The sequence below is a fragment of the Eleutherodactylus coqui genome, chromosome 1 (assembly GCF_035609145.1).
Source record: "Eleutherodactylus coqui strain aEleCoq1 chromosome 1, aEleCoq1.hap1, whole genome shotgun sequence".
In the NCBI taxonomy this organism is placed as follows: Eukaryota; Metazoa; Chordata; class Amphibia; order Anura; family Eleutherodactylidae; genus Eleutherodactylus; species Eleutherodactylus coqui.
The window spans coordinates 115,304,539-115,323,582 of record NC_089837.1 but is presented as its reverse complement, the minus strand read 5'-3'; the positions used below and the strand labels follow the sequence as shown (position 1 = coordinate 115,323,582).

Sequence of the window (19,044 nt, the reverse complement as noted above, 5' to 3'; positions counted from 1 at the left end):
CGTGCATCGGCCTTTTCAAGTATCAGCCTTAAACGAGCATGCTCGTTCATCTCTAAGGAAGCATTTAGGAGATGCAGATTGGAAAAAATATTGGTTTATCAACCCTTTCTAATCCACTGTCTGACGTCTTCCTACATTCTGATTGAAGCTTGTACAGCTTCAATGTCAGAGACCGTTTGACAGGGTATTCTTACCGTCTATTGCCAGCCACTCTGCTGTCAGGGCGCCTCTGGCGCACACACACTGGCTTTAGCCAGCAGATGGCACCGTTGTATAACAGCAAAAAGAGAGTCTTTTAGGAAACCCTGAATCCAAAATTGGATTGAAAAGGGTTAAGAGGGAAAAAGACTGATATTGAACCGCACAACTTATACCCTCACAAGGAGCTTGTCATGTACCTTATGTTGTCCTCACTGAGGGCAGCATAAAGAATTGACAGACTTGCTGATGGACTGTTACTTATAGGGCGATGTTCTGACACTCAGACTAGTTCACACTTGGGTTTACACTGAGGCTGTACACATGGACGTTCATCACACCGACGACCCAATGTCCACATGGAAATGCCGTGAGTTTTTCTAACTCCTGTCCGTTTTGCAGATGAGAACTAGGACATGCAAATGCTGTGTCCATGTATATGAGACAGCACACAGTCTGGTGGCTCTTGAATGCCACTGTCAGTTATGGCTAGTGTGCACCTCAGCCTTATGCCCCATCTGCCCAGGGCGACTGTCGGCTAAACTGTCTGTGCGAGCGGGTGACGTCACCGCTAGCTGTTAGCGCTTGTGCAGTGTTCAGACAGGCAGGTCACTGCGGAGTATCGTTTACTTCTCGGTCAGCGCTTCACATTCTACAAGGAGTGATAGACGCAGCGAGAAGTGAGTGAACCGGCGATGATTTTTATGCTGGCTGAAAGTGAGTAACAAACGAATAACAAACAATGGCTTTGCCTTTAGACGTAACGATTATCGTGCATTTTCGTTTATTTGAACGCATTTTGCACGATAATTGACCCGTGTACATGGCCCTCTACACAGTGAAAAGGCAGATTCCTGCAGGCAGGGGTCTGGCACCCGGGAGCTGCTATTTCACTATGCAACTGCAAGAAGACTAAGGAACATTGGCCCATAGGTGGCAGAGCGCTGGAATCAGCATCGACACCACTGATTTATGCAGACATGACAGGGTCCATAGAAGAATAAAACAGTCCATAGATCTGCACTTCCTAATGGATGCCAGAAGGGTTTTGTGCTTAAGAAAATAATTCTGGGGACCGGTCTTAATTCTCCATTTCCTATGTAATACCACAAGACAAACTGCATGTACAGTATATGTAGACACAGTGCTTACTGTATGTTAGCCTGTATATGGCACCGTCATTGTCAGTAGATACACCAGATAACGGTCAGCCATCGCTATGTAATTCCTGATAAAATGTTTAGTAGGAGATAAACCACTGCCAACCCCGCCTGGCAGCGCTCCTCTTTTATCTGATGGTTTATCTGGAAAAAAGCCTTTTGAAGTCGAATAAGAAGGTCGAGCCAACATATAAATGTGTACAACCAGCTTAACAGCTAGTAGTATGAGCAGACAAGCCCTGGACTCTACAGACTATGGACTGTCTGCCCATACAAGGGTAATACCACATGGGGCGTGAATATAGATGAGCGAGTATACTCGCTAAAGGCAATTGCTTGAGCGAGCATTGCCTTTAGCGAGTATCTCCCCCGCTCGAGACTGCAGGTTCGGGTGCCGGCAGCGGGCACGGAGCTGCGGGGGAGAGCGGGGCGGAATGGAGGGGAGATCTCTCTCTCTCTCCCTCAGGCAATTGCTCGCTCTAGCAATTGCCTTTAGCGAATATACTCGCTCATCTCTAGGCGTGAACTATGCTGATATAAACTGGACCAGGTTATACCACTATATACAGGATGTATAGCCTATACAAGTTGTACATGCATAATTATATACAGAGATCTTCAGTTTACACCAGCATGGTACATATCACTATGTACTGTAGTGAACAGGGGGCCTAATTGGTCAAACTCTCCTTTCAAAACAATACGGTTCATCGCTTACCTGGGACAGATATTCCAAGCCTGGTGGACAGTTGGCAACTGCTGGAGGTAGCGGCATCCATGCAGCAGGTGAAGGGACCCCTGGACCCATTGGCTGGTTTTGAACAGGCGGTCCTCCTGCATACGGGCCATAGTCAGGCTGACCTTGCGCACCTGAGCAAAATTGAAGCTTAAAAATTAAGGAAAGGAAACACTTGGCAGCTTCCATTTACATAAAACTAAGGTGCTTTTACATGTAACTATCTATTCAGCGTTTGCAAGAGCGAACCATGTCAGAGTTCACTTATGCAGCCCTTAATACAGGCAAATAAATCGTGCGCTCGTTAAATCGCTCACATTCACTGTACCGGTGAAGGAGAACGACCGGTATTTAAACGAAAAATTATCGAATTCAGCGATCCAGCGCGCCCACCCATAAGAGGGACCCGGTAAAGATCCAGGTCCCTCCAGGGGCAAGCGTGCGTGGCTGCAAGCCTCCATAAAATTGGTGTAATCTTTGTAGATACGACCTGTAGTAGGAAGCGTGAAAAGTCTATCGGGGATGTTCTTCACTAGAGATGAGCGAGCGTACTCGGAAAAGCACTACTCGCTCGAGTAATTTGCTTTATCCGAGTATCGCTGTGCTCGTCCCTGAAGATTCGGGTGCCGCTGCGGCTGACAGGTGAGTCGCAGGGGAGAGCGGGCGGGAGAGAAAGATCTCCCCTCCGTTCCTCCCCGCTCTCCCCTGCAGCTCCCCGCTCCGTGCCGGCACCCGAATCTTCAGGGACGAGCACAGCGATACTCTGATAAAGCAAATTACTCGAGCGAGTAGTGCTTTTCCGAGTACGCTCGCTCATCTCTATTCTTCACCCATTTCTTGTGTTTGAAAAAGTCGAAGTCAGCGAACATTCTTCTTGCGTGTCCACTCTTGTCTTTGTTTTTCAGGGATGGAGGAAGATCGTTTCTCAGGCGGAATAGATAGAGGAATTCCCCAGGACTTGAGAACATCCTCTCCGGAGTCCGGCTTATAAATAACACCAGCCTGTCTAAGAGAGGTAGTGATCGGTGCAAAAGAGCGTCTCGGTGGATGGTAGTTTGTGACAGGTCTGTAAATGGTTGTATATCCGTATAGGGGCTTGGAACACGGTCAAGGTTCTTTACTGCCAACATGAGAGAGTCTTTTAAATTAAATTATTTCTTCTTCCCCGATATTCCAGAGCCGCTAGTTTTGCTTTTTAGTTTTTGCACTTCTTCTTCGAGTGTGTAATGGGAGTCGATCAGCTCATTATGCGATTTAACTAATTCGCCCATTTTTTTGTGATCGACTCTCTTACCCAAGTACTGCACAGTGGAATTGACAGAAGCTGACAGCGCTTTCATATCTGCTTTGAAGTGTATCTCTCAGGGCCAATACAATGTCTTTAATGAAATTTTCTGAGGCTGGTGAGTTGGAAGATTGGAGCATGGCGATATGATCTTTATTAGTTGTTGCTTTTGCTTTTGGGAGGTGTTTGTAGCAGAATGTCTATTTGGGGTTCTCTGGGCATCCAGTCCATATCCAGTAGATTGGCATGTGGTTTGGCTTGTAGTTTGCTTACTGTAGAGGGTTGGTCTGGAGAGACAGTATTATTGATTTCTGATCTAAGTGGAATGGGTTGGAGCAACTTTTTCCTTACTGCTGGAATTTGTGGCAGCTTCCCAAAGAGTTTTAGTGCAGGATTGCTCTTTGGTTCCCAGTCATTTCCCCATACGTAGCACCTGCCATCTGGGACCTTCCAACGAGCCCCGAGCCGGGGATATTATTCCAGTCCTCAAGTTCTGGGCTGAGCTGAGCTGAAAGAACAGGAGATCCTCCCACTGCACTGATTTAAGCTGAGTTGCCGGAAAGCATTCTCCCCCTGCTTCTCTATTCTCCTCCATGGGTTGAGCATTATCTGCAGGAGACTGGTCTTTAGGTTCTCCGCTGACAGGTAGAGCAGAGAGATCGGTCGGGACCCGCCGTGGCTCCGCAGGCAGTATCGCCATGTGTATTTACTCCGTGCCCAGTCTCCTCTCCCCATAGTGGTCACTATCTGCGGGGGTTTCTTCTCCAAGCTCCCCTCCGCGCCGGGGAAGTGGGGGAGCCGTCACTTCTACTGTAGCAGACCACAACTGCCCTGCCATGGATTTCGGCATGAGTCCTCTTCCCGCTCCACGGCTCCCCTCCGACACCCGAGTATTGCCCGATGGATATTACCCAGTAGTAGAATGCCTGAAATAGTTGAATGGGGGAGGGCTCTACTGAAACTTTTGGCTCTGCAGCAGTCTCTCAGTAGGCATCTCCGCATGGACATTCCCGGCATCCCAATCCCACTCCTCACAATGCAGAATTATATCGGGGGCTTCTCCGCTATCCACCCTGGCACCCCCTTGATATTCCGACTCCTGAGCATCAGATAAAGAATAAATAGAGTCCTGAGAGTGCTCCCGTCCCTCCTCCAGAGCAGCACTCACCCGCAAGACTGTCGGTGTCATCTTGTTGCCCTCTTGCGCAGGGAAAAACTCTTCCATCTTGCGAAGGGGAGCTTTGGGGGGGGTCTTTTCTTCGGTGGCATGTTGGTCCCCCTAGTTTCAGACATTTGGGATCTGGTCTGCTACGCTAAGTGCTTTGAGGTAGCTGTAATGGGTGAAAACCTAGCGGAGTTCTCACTCAGACGTCCGTCCTGGTCCCTGGTTAAGCCACACCCCCTTCATTCTATATTAATGTCACGTTCACTCAGCAGAACTCTCCACACTTTTTGCACCCTAATGCACTTCATATTTGTGCATATACAGATAATAGCCATGAACTGACTCATTCAGCTCTTTACTACAGTACCTTGTGTCACCCCTATTTCCTCAGAGGGTAAGCTCTTGTGAGCGGGACCCTCACCCCTATTGTTTGACTTCTTAATTAGTTTGTCACTCTGAATTGTCAAGTGCAAGAGAATATGTTGGCGCTATATAAAGATTATATATAATAACTAGCTGATATACCCGGCTTCCAACCAGCTACTTCGGTACAGGTGTTTACCTGCTTGCACAGAAATTTTTATGAAGTCGTCGTTACTGTAGAGGAACCAAGGAATAAAATGTATCATTCATATCAGTCTCATAAAAGATATTAGTGTATTTCAGGTTAATCTACAAATATGTAATAATCTATATTACCTTTCATCTCCATGGCTGCAGCAAGAAGAGACGTCTAACGCTCCTGAAACAATAAAATACAAGTGTGTAAGAGCAGAAACTGACACCGTTTAATTCTATGTGAAATCTAAAAACATGAAAATGGTGTGGTTTCAGCGTTCACTTCGATGGCGCGGGGCACAGAAAAGAGAGAAACTGATGTAAAATAAAAAATTTTAAGTGTGCCTCACACAACAAACCCCAATGCCTGCCTTGCCAACAGATGCTGAGTCTGCAAAAATTCTCTACAACAGCCGAGAAGGTGATTAAATAAGCGAAAACTTTCTGGATGGTCCTTCCGTCCCTTCAGGGCTCACACACAAGTGATATACAATGTTACTTACGGAGACAAAGAAATACAACAAAAAAAACAACAGTTGTCACTAACCACCGGCTGCTAACACCAAATATATTAGAAGTCTCTCACACCTACAGCTTCGGGCTCGTTCACAACTGCATTTGCCATTTGCCTTTAAATTCCACCTAACTGTTCCTTTTTTGGAGCAAAAACCAAAAAGTTCAAATGAAAATAAGGTCCCATTCACACAAACATTTTTTCTGTCTGTATTCAGTCCATATTTTTTTACAGACAGAATACGGAGCCATTGAATTAAATTGGTGCATTCAGAAATGTGCTTTTTACACAAACCAATGCTGCTCCTCTGCTCTTCTCCTCGGGTCCCGACATTGTCACTGCAGCGCCAGCCGGACGTACATCCTGACCCCCAAACATCACACTCACACACACTCCACTACATCCATCCTGATCCCCACACATCACACAAACACAGCTCTGCTACATCCATCCTGATCCCCACACATCACACACAAACTCCACTACATCCATTCTGATCCCCAGACACGTCACACACACACACACACGTCTACTACATCCATTCTGACCCCGCACACACAGCGCACACAGCTTTGCTACATCCATCCTGACCCTCACACACAGCGCACACACAGCTTTGCTACATCCATCCTGACCCCCACACACAGCTCTACCACATCTATCCTGACACACACAGCTGAGCTACATCCATTCTGACCCCCACACACAGCTCTACTACAGCCAACCTGACCCCCCCACTAATCACACACACCGCTCCACTCACTCACTCAATCCATCCATCCATCCAGAACCCCACAGCTCCAACACACACACAGCTGCAGAGTCTTACCGCCGTCGCAGAGTCCTACATTTACTTAGCCACATGGTCATGTGATCCCTGACTCCTCCCACACAGGGTATCACATGACATGACATCATAGGAGGCCCTGGAAGCTGTCGGCTCTGCAGGTCTGGGTTTCCCCCTGATGTCAGGAGGGTTTCCCCTGCTGGAGGAGAGTTAACCGGCACTAGGGGGCAGTGCAGGCTCTAAAAATACCGGCCTTTAATAGGGCCGGTAAAAAAAAAAAATACCGGCACCAGCCTGACAGAAAAAATACTGGCCAGGCCGGTTGTTTACCGGCAGGGGGAAACCCTAGTTGAGACAACTGACATTACTTGGGCCTTCTTGTATTTTTGCACTCTATCAGAGAATGAATATCCATCACTCAAAAAGACAGATTTTCATTACTCCAGAGCACTGGAGTAACTATAGGGAATGCAGTTGCACCCGGGCCCAGGAGCTTTAGGCCCAATGTCCACATGCGGATTTTATTTCTAAAATCAGTGCATGGCCCCCACACGGGAGATTGGTGCGTCTTGCTGCCCATAGGGATGCAGGTGCACATGAGGCCTTAGGGGGCCCCTAAGGCCTCTCTTCTCCATATAGGGAGCCCAGTACTATGAATAAAGCATTATCGTTAGGGGCCCTGTTACAGGTTTTGCATTGGGGCCCAGGAACTTCAAGTTATGCCTCTGCGTTAATGAAATATACATGGCAGGGCTTGATAGGCAATCTGAAATGGCAGCCCTGGGGGGCCTTTAGAAGGCTCCTGGCTGCCATGGCAGCCATACAGCACCCTTAGATCTCAATGCAGGAGGGTTGTTCAGGACCCCGAACTTCGATCAAGGCATTTAAATGCAGATGTCATTAAAAGGGTTAACAGCCACAATCAGTGTGAGCCCTGATCATGGCTGTTGCGGACAGGTGTCAGCTGTCATAGACAGCTGGTACCTGCATTGTATAGAACAGGATCGACTACCAATCCATACAACCCTGGACCTCCATGTCATGTGTGTATGCTCTCCCATAGACTTTCATAGCAAAGAACACACAGGACTTTGTAGAGTCAGATTTTTGGGCAGTGCATGGCCTCTATTAGTGGGCACAACGGGAACCAGAAGAGTGTATGAAAACTACAGCACCCGGCGTGCGCCGGGCATATCCGCCGGGCTGAATAAAGAAGATCCGGCCGTGAAGAAGAGAAGATCTGCACGGTCCGCTGCGGGCAAGTTTATTCTTATGATAGGTCAATAGAAGCCTGCGGGAGCTGTCCCCGCGGGAGATCCGCACCTAAATGGAGCATGTCCATTTTTTTTCATGCTCCATATTTCTTTTAGTTCACTTTTATTGACCATCCGCGGGTATTTATCTACCCGCGGGTGGTCAATGCATCCCTATGGGGGAGAAGAGTTAAAATCTGCTGAGGCCTTAAATTATAATTAAATTGCTGTGAAATGCTAAGTGGTCTTGTGCTCACGGCCCTATTACTGGATTTACTCCATTTGTTATGGAACAAAGAAGTGGAATGCAAGACGCTCGCACGTGCCGAGACAGATAACGACACGGAGGCCGAGAGACAATCCAGGCCAGAACTTACTGGAAATGTTTCTACAAGATGATCTAGAGGATCACATGAAGGTCTGGTAGCTGCAGTTCAATATACAGCTCAACTACAAAATCACCTTGTAATATGAAAGCCCTTTACACAACAATAAGCGTGCAAAATCTGCTCAAAAGCCATCTTTGGAGTGATAAGCGTTGGGTGTGAATGTGCCCAGATCTGTTCAGATCGAAACGTCGCTGTGTCATTTGTGCTGAACTGCTGCATCTGTTTATTGCTGCTTGTGGGACCAATAGGGAATAAAGTTCCCTTTTATCTGAAATGGACTGCCGTGGATGCTGCCTCTGATTATACGATTGTTTTGCTATCCCAGACACTTACAGATTGTTATATGAGGGATGCTACACAACGGTAGACACGGCCCAACGTTTGTCAGATGTGTTGCTGCCAGCAATTTCTAAATGACTTAATATTTTTAAGTGAAATAAAAAAAGGTCCCCTCTAAACTTCTGATATCTTCTACCGTGAATAAGATATAGTTAGATGATATTTTCAAGTTGTTGCTATTTTTTTTTCTTTACATTTTACGCAGCATCCCCCCAAAAATTCTATAGATTTGGTATTGCTGGAATCATACTGACCCACATCATAGACATTTTGACTGTACTATGAACGCTGTAAAAACAACCCCCAAATCTCATCCACTTTGCTGCCTAGGCTCGGGTTTAAAATTGCCTCGGTCCGCACGGACATTCCGCCCGGTGTGAACCTGGCCTAAGAAATGCACTCCAAGCAGGACTTTGTGGTACTTTCCTCCACTTTGTGCTATTTCTTCAATGGCATCTTACTTCCCAATACACAACACGCTACAAGCGTTTCCCACAAGTGTCTCTACAATTTTGGGCAAACAAGGATGTTGTTCCACGCATTTCATTCATCATTTTATGAAGCAGCCATTCCAAATAAACAAGAGTCACAGCGTCATTCTAGTTCTCAGAGTTGTGGGAAACTTCTGACTCATCCCCATAATAAGGAAGGCCATAAACATCGGTCAGCAGTTTGCACGTTTCCTGGCCCCAAGTCTCCATTCCCAAATCTCCTACAATCTGGAAAGTAATGCGAAACAGTCGGTTCAGACAATTTTCTGAGACCCTGAAGTCAGAAGTGGATTTTCAAACTACACCCTATGTTGTCGGAGGAACAGGAAATATCAGGAAATCCGAAATTTGACAGCGAGTAGAGGAAAAACAAAAGAGATGTAAATATGCAGAGATGGAAGACGCTGGGAGCGGGTGAGCCACAGGTCTCTGCGGGGGCACGGGTCCGCATCCCGCTGCGAGAATTCTCACAGCGGGATCAGACCCGGAGGTCTGCAGGTCGCCATATGGAGAAAAGAAATTCAAAGGCCTCATGTCCACAGGGAAAATCAGGCCCGCGCGGATTTCTGCTGCGGATGCACTATAATTGTCTTTTTTTTTGCATGCGGGAGATCAATTGAGATATGAGCTCTATGAGCTCCCGCACATGTGATCCGCGTTATAATGGAGCATGCCGTGTTTTTTTTTTCTCAGGGTGTGAAATCCGCAAATCACTTAAAATACCATCTGCGGCTATTTAATTAACTGCGGATGGTCAATGCATTCTTATGGGATGCGGATTTGCGTTTTATTTCTCCTGCGTGGATTTGCTAAATATAATTTCCCTGTGGACATGAGGCCTAAGCTCGCAGGATATGAATGTGGTAGACACAAGTATCTTTAGGCCTCATGCCCACAGGGACAGATCCGCAGCGGGTCACCCGCACGCGTGATCCGCGCCCCATAGGGATGCATTGGACACCCTGCGGATGTCATTTTCCCCTGAGGCGCGGATTGCGTGTGCGGGAAAACACCCACAGCATGCTTCATTTCAGTGCGGGTCTCCCGCAGGCTTCTATTGATGCCTATGGAAGCCGTCAGGATCCGCAGCACCCCCGCAGCTGAAATATTGCTCTCCCACGTGGGAGTGCGGAAGAGCAGGAGTTCAAAAAAAAAAAAAGCACATCCGCCAGGCCGCGGAAAGAAGAGCCGTCCCCGACAGAGGTAAGTCATTCTTCTTTTTAGGCCTCATGTCCACGGGAAAGGAGGGACCCGCTGTGGGATGCTGCATGAAGAATCCGCGGGGGGGGGGGGGGGCTGTTTTTCCCCGTGGACATGAGGCCTTAATGTTGTAAATTGTATATCATTTATTATTCACTGAGTGTCTTGAAGAAAATTGCCTCACCTCCCTGCCTTATTGAGTAACAATATCATGTTTACAAGTTAAGCAAAATATCTGACTCCATGTGTTATTCAGCACCTCACCACTCACTACTACAAATTGTGCCCAAGGGCACTGACGTCCGAACTTAAAAAAAAGAAAACAAATCACAATTAAACCCACACCCTATATGTTAGCGCTCACCATATCAGACCTAAGAGGTTTTCTTGATTTCTTTTTTTTTTATTTCTTTTTTGCACCAGGTCTGAACAAATTATAGGAGCCAAGCTATCATTGCACCTATAGATTTGCTGCTTTCACCTCAGTGAAAACACATTTTGCCATCCTTGCACCCATCACCTGATTGCCTGTCCCATTTTGGATGTCTCCTATGTATATTGCAGTTACTTCCATGCACTGCAGCAGCTCCTGTCTGATGCTTATCAGACAGCATCTTGATGCAGCTGTACATCTTGCATGAGCATTTTTAACCGGGGTTGCAGTATGAGTTGAACAAGCAAATCCTACCAGCCTGCTCACCGCTTCGCGGCCTTTCTCAGTAAAGCAATCCGAATGGTCAGACTGTTCCATGCATTCTGCATGATCGCCCCGCTTATACAGCGAGTATGAACCACTGGACGATTTAAGGAGTGACCGAATTATCTGCCTGCATAAACAACCTTATGAGTGAATGACCAAACTCTGACATAGTTTGCTCGTGTGAATAATAAATCATTCAGTCTAAGGCTGGGTTCACACAGGGCGGATTTGCCGTGGTTTTGCCGCAGCAGATCCGCCCGCGGCCGCTTATCTCGGGATTAGCCAGCCATGTGGATGAGGTTTCTCAGAAATCTCGTCCACACGGGACGGCTAATCTGCTGCGGTAAATCCGGTTGAAACCGTGGCTGCGGCCGCCGCAGCCGCGGTTTCCAAAGATTGAGCAAGTCTGTTTACCTTTCCTTTTTTGTTTATTTACGTCGCGGCCGCGCTCTCCTCTATGGGAGCGCCGGCCGCAAGGGAAAAGCATGCGGCCGAGCCGCTTCAAAGCCGCCGCGGCGGTTCTCCCGGCGGAAGTCTTGCGGTTTTTGCTGCGGCCAAACCGCGAGATTTCCGACGGGAATCCACCCTGTGTGAACCCTGCCTAAAAGCGCCCTAAATATACTCTCCAGGAAATGCTCAGGACCCCACAGATAAATGCAGTCCAGTCCAGTATACGCCTATTTTATGTGCTTCGGGCTAAAAACTCTATTAACACCTGAAGAAACAAGTGTGACATGGGTAATTTCAATACTTTCACCAGCATAAAACATCCTGGACGCATGAACAAATACACCCCCCCCCCCCCCCCCCATAGCCGTCTGCACATGAAAGGATTTGATCGGCAGCAAATCCCGTCCATAGGACGCTATGATAAATCGATTCTTCCTGCATACTGGCGGAAACCAATTGCAGTTTCCGCAAATGGAAAATGAAGTCAATGGAAGCAGTCTGACCCGCGGCCCGTCAATAATTAACATTGCGGTCAGGTTGTGGATCCTGCGTCAGCGCCTAGTGAAGGCGCAGGAAAAATAAACATTTGAAGAAAATCCATACTGAGCATGTCCGACAGCGGCTCGCTGCGACCATCTGCGGTACGGATGAAGGGTTGCCGGCTGCTGTCAGGATCGGATTCCGCTGTTGGCTCCCGCATGCAGAATCCGGCTCTGCCGTGTGCAGTCGGCCTAGTCCTAGCTGCAATAAACTGCCACCTACCTTGATCACACAGACGATAATCACAAGTTGTATTAGCACTATGGGACCCGGGACGTATACGGTATTCTGCAGTCTAGAAAACAGAAGCAGTTATATGAATACATTGCATGGGCATCTTGTCTTCTGCACATCCCAGATTTTATTGGACAAGAGATTCAAGCCAGCATAGTGTCATACAGGGCAAGACGTCTCACTGACTGCGGGTAACGGCAAGGCGTCTTCTATTGTCGGGTGAGGGCTAAGAAGCCATTCCTCCTTACACATTAGGATCTGACCCTTCCCTTCTCTGCTTAGTGCTGAAGGTCATCATTGCTATCTGCACATACACTAATCACACAATGTACTGGGCTGTGGGTGCGGTACTTTATTGTCTTGGAACCCATCTGGTTAATTGTATTGGCTTCATGTAAACATCTCAGGTGAAGTTATCATGTGATGCTTTGACACCATACAGCAAATTACCTCCTATTCAGTGGACAGAGGGAAAATCCTTTTAAAGGGCCACTCTAGTGATTTTTATGCACTCGTGATGTAGCTCTTCCCCCAGTATACAGAAGTGGGTTGGGGTTACCTCAGTTAGTTATTTCTTTCTGTCTGAAACTCCTGGCCTCTCTTTTCTCAGATGGTCATGTGACCTCAATTCTGATGAGAACACAGTGCCGCAATTACACAGAGGTTGGAGTGGAAGTAGTGGACGTCTCTGCTCCGACCTCTGTGTAGTGGTTGGAGCTTATAACTGTTTGTTTTTTTAATTCGTATATTTATGCTAAAATAACCTATGGAAACTGGTTCCTCATTTTGTTTCGGACGTTTTGATTTATAATATGTATGGTTTTGGACTACAGGGCGCATATAGCGATGATTTTGGTTGGCGCCGGCTTTGGGTTATTTTCTTCCTTATGTATATATTGTTTTACTTATTTATGTAATTATGTTTTTTTTTACTATCTATGTCCCCCATGACGTCATACAAGACCTCCTGGGGGACAGTCACATGCGTTTTTTTTTATTTGACAAAATTTCCCATTGTAGCTGGGGCATCCATAGGAGCAGCATCCATAGGAGCTCCAGTTACAGGGAGACACATCCCCAGTAGTGACATTAGTCACTGGCAGAGCTGATCAGGGGCTTTCGGGACCGTGCAGCTCTGCTGTGCCAGGGTATCCTGGCAGTAACAGGACCCCCGGGCTCGAGTAGTGGAAGAAACACTTCCACTTTTTAGTACAATGTGCTCATTGAGCACTGTGTACTAAACACAAGAGGAGGCAGAAAGGGTTAAAACCTACTTCTCCCTCCTCCTGCAGGTTATCAGCTGTGACTAACAGCTAACAACGTGTCCTGCTTCTAATTAATTGCAGAACAGGAGGCTTTAATCCCCGCGCCGTAATTTTTCATATGGCTGGGCTTTAAGGCCGGGACTAAGCGCCGTAAATTTATAGTGCTTGGTCCTTAATGGGTTAAACCGAACAATTAGCGAACCAGCCAATGATGATATTTATGATTGTGTGAAATGAGCGATAAGCAAATGAATTATAGTTATGATTATCGTTCACATTCTAGCGATCCAGCGGTTTTTTTTGAACGATGATCGCTCTGTGTAGAAGCATCTTTAGGATACATTCAGATGGGCGAGCGCGACTTCAGGCCATCAGACTCCGCACGCCATCGCGCAAATTTCATGGGAAAGTGTATTTGATTTAAAAAACAAAAAAAATAGCATCGCTTATGTGAAATTGCAATCCATACGCGCGCGATAGGATCGCAAGTGTTTCCCATTGACTGCAATAAGAAACATCGTATGGCTTGTGAGGTCTTTTAACCCCTTAAAGCCACTCTCACACAGGCCATTTTTTTTTTTCAGCGTTTTAGGGTGGTGTTTCAAATGTCACGCTAAATGGAAAATACCTCCATTGATTACAATGGGTCTTCTCAGATGAGTGCTCAAACTTTTCGAATGCGGTCTGCTCTATTTTAGTGCATTTCAGCACTTTTAAACGCACCTCATCACTCATTTTAATGATGGCGTGCGTTAAAAGCTGTTGAAAATGTGTTAAAACACAGCATTTCAACTGAAGCCTGTGTGAGGGCAGCATAAGGGCCAAGCACAGTAGATGTACAGTGCTTTAGCCTGTCCTGACAGATAGCAAGCATACAGTATGGGATTAAAGCTCCTGTAATCAGGCAGGAACAGGTCGAGTCCTCAGCTGTTAGCCCAGGACCCTGAGAAGAAGGAAGTAGCTGTTTTGAACTGCTTCAGCCTTCTCCTTTCCAGGATGCATAGTGCTCAATCAGTGCTACGTAGTTAAGAGAGAAAGCGGAAGTGTTACTTAATGTGACTGCCGGGAGCCCCCTGTCACAGCAGAGCTACAGGGTCCTAGCAGGCCCTGATCAGCTCTGTTAGTGACTATTGTCACTATAGAAAGAGATTTTTCCCCGTAACTTGGGCTCCTTTGGCCGCCTGCAGACGGCCGAGTCAGATCCCCTGCGGGAATTCTTGCAGTGCAGCTCTCCCCTGCTCCCGTGGCTCGGGCTCTGATGTGCCGGCTGCCGCCCAACCAACGCATGCGCAGAGCGGAGCCGGCCTGTCGCCACTGACATTTCTGTGTGGGCCTCTGCGAGACCCGCAGAGAAATGGAACATGCCGCAATTTGTTTTCTGCATCTATTTTCACGTAGACAAATCGCGGCCGTCTGCATAGCATTGTGTTTTGGAAATCCTGCCGCGGAATTTCCACCCATGTGCAGGGGGCCTATAGATGCCCCAGCTACAGTGCAAAAGTATAAAATTCAAAACAAAACAAAAACCGAACAATGTGAATGACCTCCAGAGGTCTTATATGACATCACAGGGAACATAGATGTTAGAAAAAAATAGCTACAAAAATAATCAAAATTTACAGAATAAAATAAAAAATATATATATTTGTTAAAAAAACAAAAGGACCACCACTGATACAAACCTAAACTCTTGCTGTATGCGCCCTGTAATCCGAGACTATACAAAGTATATATATAAACGTTCGAAACAAAATGAAGTACCCATTCCCATACCTTACTAAAATTAGTACATTATGCTAAAATAAACAATTCTACAAAAAAATTCTATTATATATAATAGAAATTTTTAATATTATATACACACACACACACACACTTTATTTCCCCTAATAAAACTAAACAGTGGGGCAAAAAAGAAAGCAAAAGATATGAAAAAATAGCCCTATGTGTCACAGAAAAAAGAACCGCAGCAAAAATAAATCTGTTAGTTGAAGAAAAGAAAAAAAAAATAGGGCAGTAAAGCCACCATATGGGTAAAATCACTAAGAAGTGTCTGGTCCTTTAGGACCAAAACACCTTGGTCCTTAAGGCTGCCTGTCCACGGGTGTTGCGATGTCATGCGGCAGATCGCCGTGGAGCAGGAGCCAGCTGACGGATCTCCGCAGTGAGCCTGACCTAGGAGAATTGCGGCAATTCGCAGCATGCCACGATCTGCCGCCTGCAGATAATCGCTATGATTCTCCACTCGTGGACAGGGATGGGGGGCTGCGCTTTCCATAGCAACGCTGTGGAAAGCGTTCACTGCGTTCCCTACGGACGGATTATCGCCGCGGGGAATGCAATGCAAAAACACCCGTGGACAGGCAGTTTAAGGGGTTAAGGTCCCACTGAAAAAAAAAAAGAAAAAAAAAAAAGTTAATCACCTGTGCGAATGAATATATTCAAAAGAACGGATTTTACAAGGAGTACAAAAACTTGCTGAGAATATCGCTGGTGTGAATGTGCCCTAACTCTGCGATAACTCCAGTGCCTCCTGCTCGATAGTCTCATACAACAAGGTCTCATCACCCCACAACACACAGGTCATAGGGAATCACAACCAGCACTGGACAGCACTCCCCTGCTACACACCTGTGGCCGCACTGCCCTGCTACACACCTGTGCCGCTGGACCGCACACCTCTGCTACACACCTGTGGCCGCACTGCCCTGCTACACACCTGTGCCGCTGGACCGCACACCTCTGTGGCCGCACTGCCCTGCTACACACCTGTGGCCGCACTGCCCTGCTACACACCTGTGCCGCTGGACCGCACACCTCTGCTACACACCTGTGCCGCTGGACCGCACACCTCTGTGGCCGCACTCCCCTGCTACACACCTGTGGCCGCACTCCGCCGCTGGACCGCACACCTGTGGCCGCTCCCTCCGCTCGGTTTCCCTCGCGTTGTAGTTTGTAAGATGCTCTGGGCAGAGAGTAAGAATGTGCGGGAGGAGCCCGGAGAATCCCGGCGTCACCAGGAAGGAGGGCTGCGGTACATCTCCGCTGTCTGGGGGAGGGGGCCGTGTTATCTGAGGGGAGGAAATCTAGGAAATGAAACATGAAACCCTCCTCTCCATAAATAGACACGGGCTGTGAGGGCAGAGGTGGCTGCACGGCTTGTACAGCACTGACCGTCAGCTCTTCAGGCCAGTTATCCTGTCAGAAAGCATCCCTGACAGTCTGCCAGTAAATACAGTGTGTTTACATCCCATTCACACTGGTGTGCAAGATATCTGCCTCCAGTAGTCAGATTGATCCTCATACTGTCAGGGGTTTCCCACGCGTCGGCACGGTTTTGCGCTGCGCTTTTTTGGCCGCCCAACTTCTACAGGTGGAACTAATTGAAAGCAATCGCTTCACAAATCAAATCCCAGGGCCAAACCTCACACTGCGGGTTATGCCAGTAGTATTTGGCCATGCGCCATAAAGGTAGTGCAATTCGTGGCCAGCGTATGTTCACGTCTGCAGCTGAAATATGTCGTCCCCTCAGAGGACACGAGGGACGGAATGCTGATGGAACCTCTTAGAATCTAATGATATGGAACAAATCGCAGGGTCCTTTCACACCGGAGTGCCGAGTGTTCAAAGTATGGAGGCAGAGCGCGTCAGAGAACGCTTCAGGTTGCCCACTTCCATTCGCAGTAAGGGCTGCTTCGCATGGAGAATAGAAACGCTAATGGATTCCTTGCCTTTCACTTTTTTTTTCACGCACGCACACCTCTCTTGCTCGCAAAAAAAATTGAACCTGCTCTGTTTTGCACCCATTCACACACCAAAAGACCCCAAAGAAGTCTATAGAAGGGGCACAAAGAGGATGCACAAAATGCAGTGCAAACATCTGGACCTTATTAGGCTAAATGACGTCCCGAATTAGGTGGCACAGTCTTGCTTTGGGAGCCTGTGTCCTGCTTTCCCAGGGTTGCTAACCGGGACAGCCTTCTGTTCCGCTTTTGGGATGTCTGTCCTGCTTTTGTCCCACGTTCGGGACGGCTGGTTACCATGAAGGTGATTACCAGCCAGGGTGCCATGGCTTCCCAGCTGGTAATCACTCAGTGGTGCTGCTGTGAGATACACACACTGACGGCAGTGTGTGCAACCATGATGCTACTCCTCTGACCTCTCCTCTGTTCTAAAGGAGGATAGCAGAAAGGAGGAGGACACCTGGTGCACATACTTCCACAGCAGCAGCGCTATAAAGAAAGACAAGGAGGAGGTAAGACTTAATAGCTGTCTACAAATATCTGAAGGGCTGTCACAGTGCAGAGGAATCAGTCCTATTCTCATTTGTACAAGGAAAGGCTAGAAGCAATGGGATGAAACTGAAAGGGAGGAAACACATATTAGATATTGGACTGTGAGGGTGATCAATGAGTGGAACAGGTTACCACGGGAGGTGGTGAGTTCTTCAATCGAAGTGTTCAAACAAAGGCTGAACAGACATCTGTCTGGGATGATTTAGTGATCCTGCACTGAGCAGGGGGTTGGACCTGATCACCCTGGACGTCTCTTCAACTCTACCATTCTTTGATTCTATCTATATTGGTCTCAGGAGGGCTACTGTGGGGGTCACTTTTAATACTGGGGCCAATATAGGGGACACTATTAGTAATAGTGTCCCCCTATAACAGCCCCAGTAGCAAATAGTATTACTACTAAGGCCACTGTGGGGTTCATTATTACTACTGGGGCCAATATAGGGGACACTCTTTTACTACTGAGGTCACTCTCCATGTGGCAGCGTACCTCAATCAGGTACAAAGATAAATCCTAAGAAGCCTTGAACACGAAACAAACAAAAGTTTATTTATTGAGACAGGTCAATGAAAGCACATTTCTGTGATTTCCAGCAGTGGGATGTTCCTGGACATTTGCGCTGGATGTTTCAACTGTAGTCCGCCATCATATGCAAATCTCACCTTGAACAGTACTATTCTTCCACCGTCTTAATTTTGTGGTGAAATCGCGCAGCCTGTTCATCATTCACATCACCAAGACAATCTAGAAATCCAAAATGTAATTTGATTCTCATGGTAGAACCAAGTGTTGAAAAGCAGAAGTGAGTATATTCTCCACAAGTTCACCGTACTTAGCGGCTTTAGGGCTTAAATAGATGGGCACATTAATGCTCTTGCTGCTGCTAAACATATTAGCATATAAACCAGTGATTTTTTTTTTAACTATTCAAACACCACGCTATTGCGTGCCAGTTTGAAGTAAAAAAAAGTAAAAAAAAGGAAGATAAATACAGACCTATCTTTTCTCGTATGTAGAAAAACTACCTGCCAATCACCCCTAGCTAGTACAGGGATTGGATAGTTAGCTTCCCCTAGCCTAGAATCGGTCGAGTAGTAAGGTATATAAGGTACAGAGAGGACAAAGGTTAGTGAGTCTAATCCAGGAAGGCCTGAGATAGAGACCGTGAGGAACAAGGAGACCACCTTTACCAAGTCCTTAGAGAAAGTTAGTGCGGTGGAAAGCTGGAACATCTAAAGTATGAGTAACCAAGAATAAGTTATTCTGAAAACCTGGCAGCAGACAGAGATAGAGAAGAAAAGGAGTTTGGTCAGAAGGGAAATGCAGCAAAAAGCTAGTTCAGCCGAGCAAGTCAGAAGCAGTCAGTTATTTGTAATCACTGCCAGAGAAGTAAAGTTGGAGTGTAAAGTCAAAAAAGGGAAAAGCTAACCCTCAGCTCTCAACTGTAATTCAAGTGTTTCTCTAATGTCAAGTTGTCTCCATCC

General features: G+C 47.0%; 1 protein-coding gene across 3 annotated transcripts in view; it reads right to left on the bottom strand.

Moving 5' to 3' along the window:
* The window catches only part of LOC136625260 (phospholipid scramblase 1-like), a 40,336-nt gene extending 24,054 nt beyond the window's left edge, over positions 1–16,282 (bottom strand). Inside the window, exons 1-4 of one of the 3 annotated variants that reach the window (XM_066599327.1) lie at positions 16,145–16,282; positions 11,988–12,060; positions 5,244–5,286; positions 2,077–2,228 (exon numbers count right to left, since the gene is read on the bottom strand). In XM_066599327.1, coding sequence (XP_066455424.1) covers positions 2,077–2,228; positions 5,244–5,256 — 165 coding nt within the window. In that variant the 5' untranslated portion in view covers positions 5,257–5,286; positions 11,988–12,060; positions 16,145–16,282. Of the gene's footprint in view, positions 1–2,076; positions 2,229–5,243; positions 5,287–5,452; positions 5,485–11,987; positions 12,061–16,144 lie in introns of those variants that run through there. The other 2 variants (XM_066599317.1, XM_066599335.1) reach the window with 2 other exon arrangements.
* Between the last annotated feature and the right edge of the window lie 2,762 nt (positions 16,283–19,044).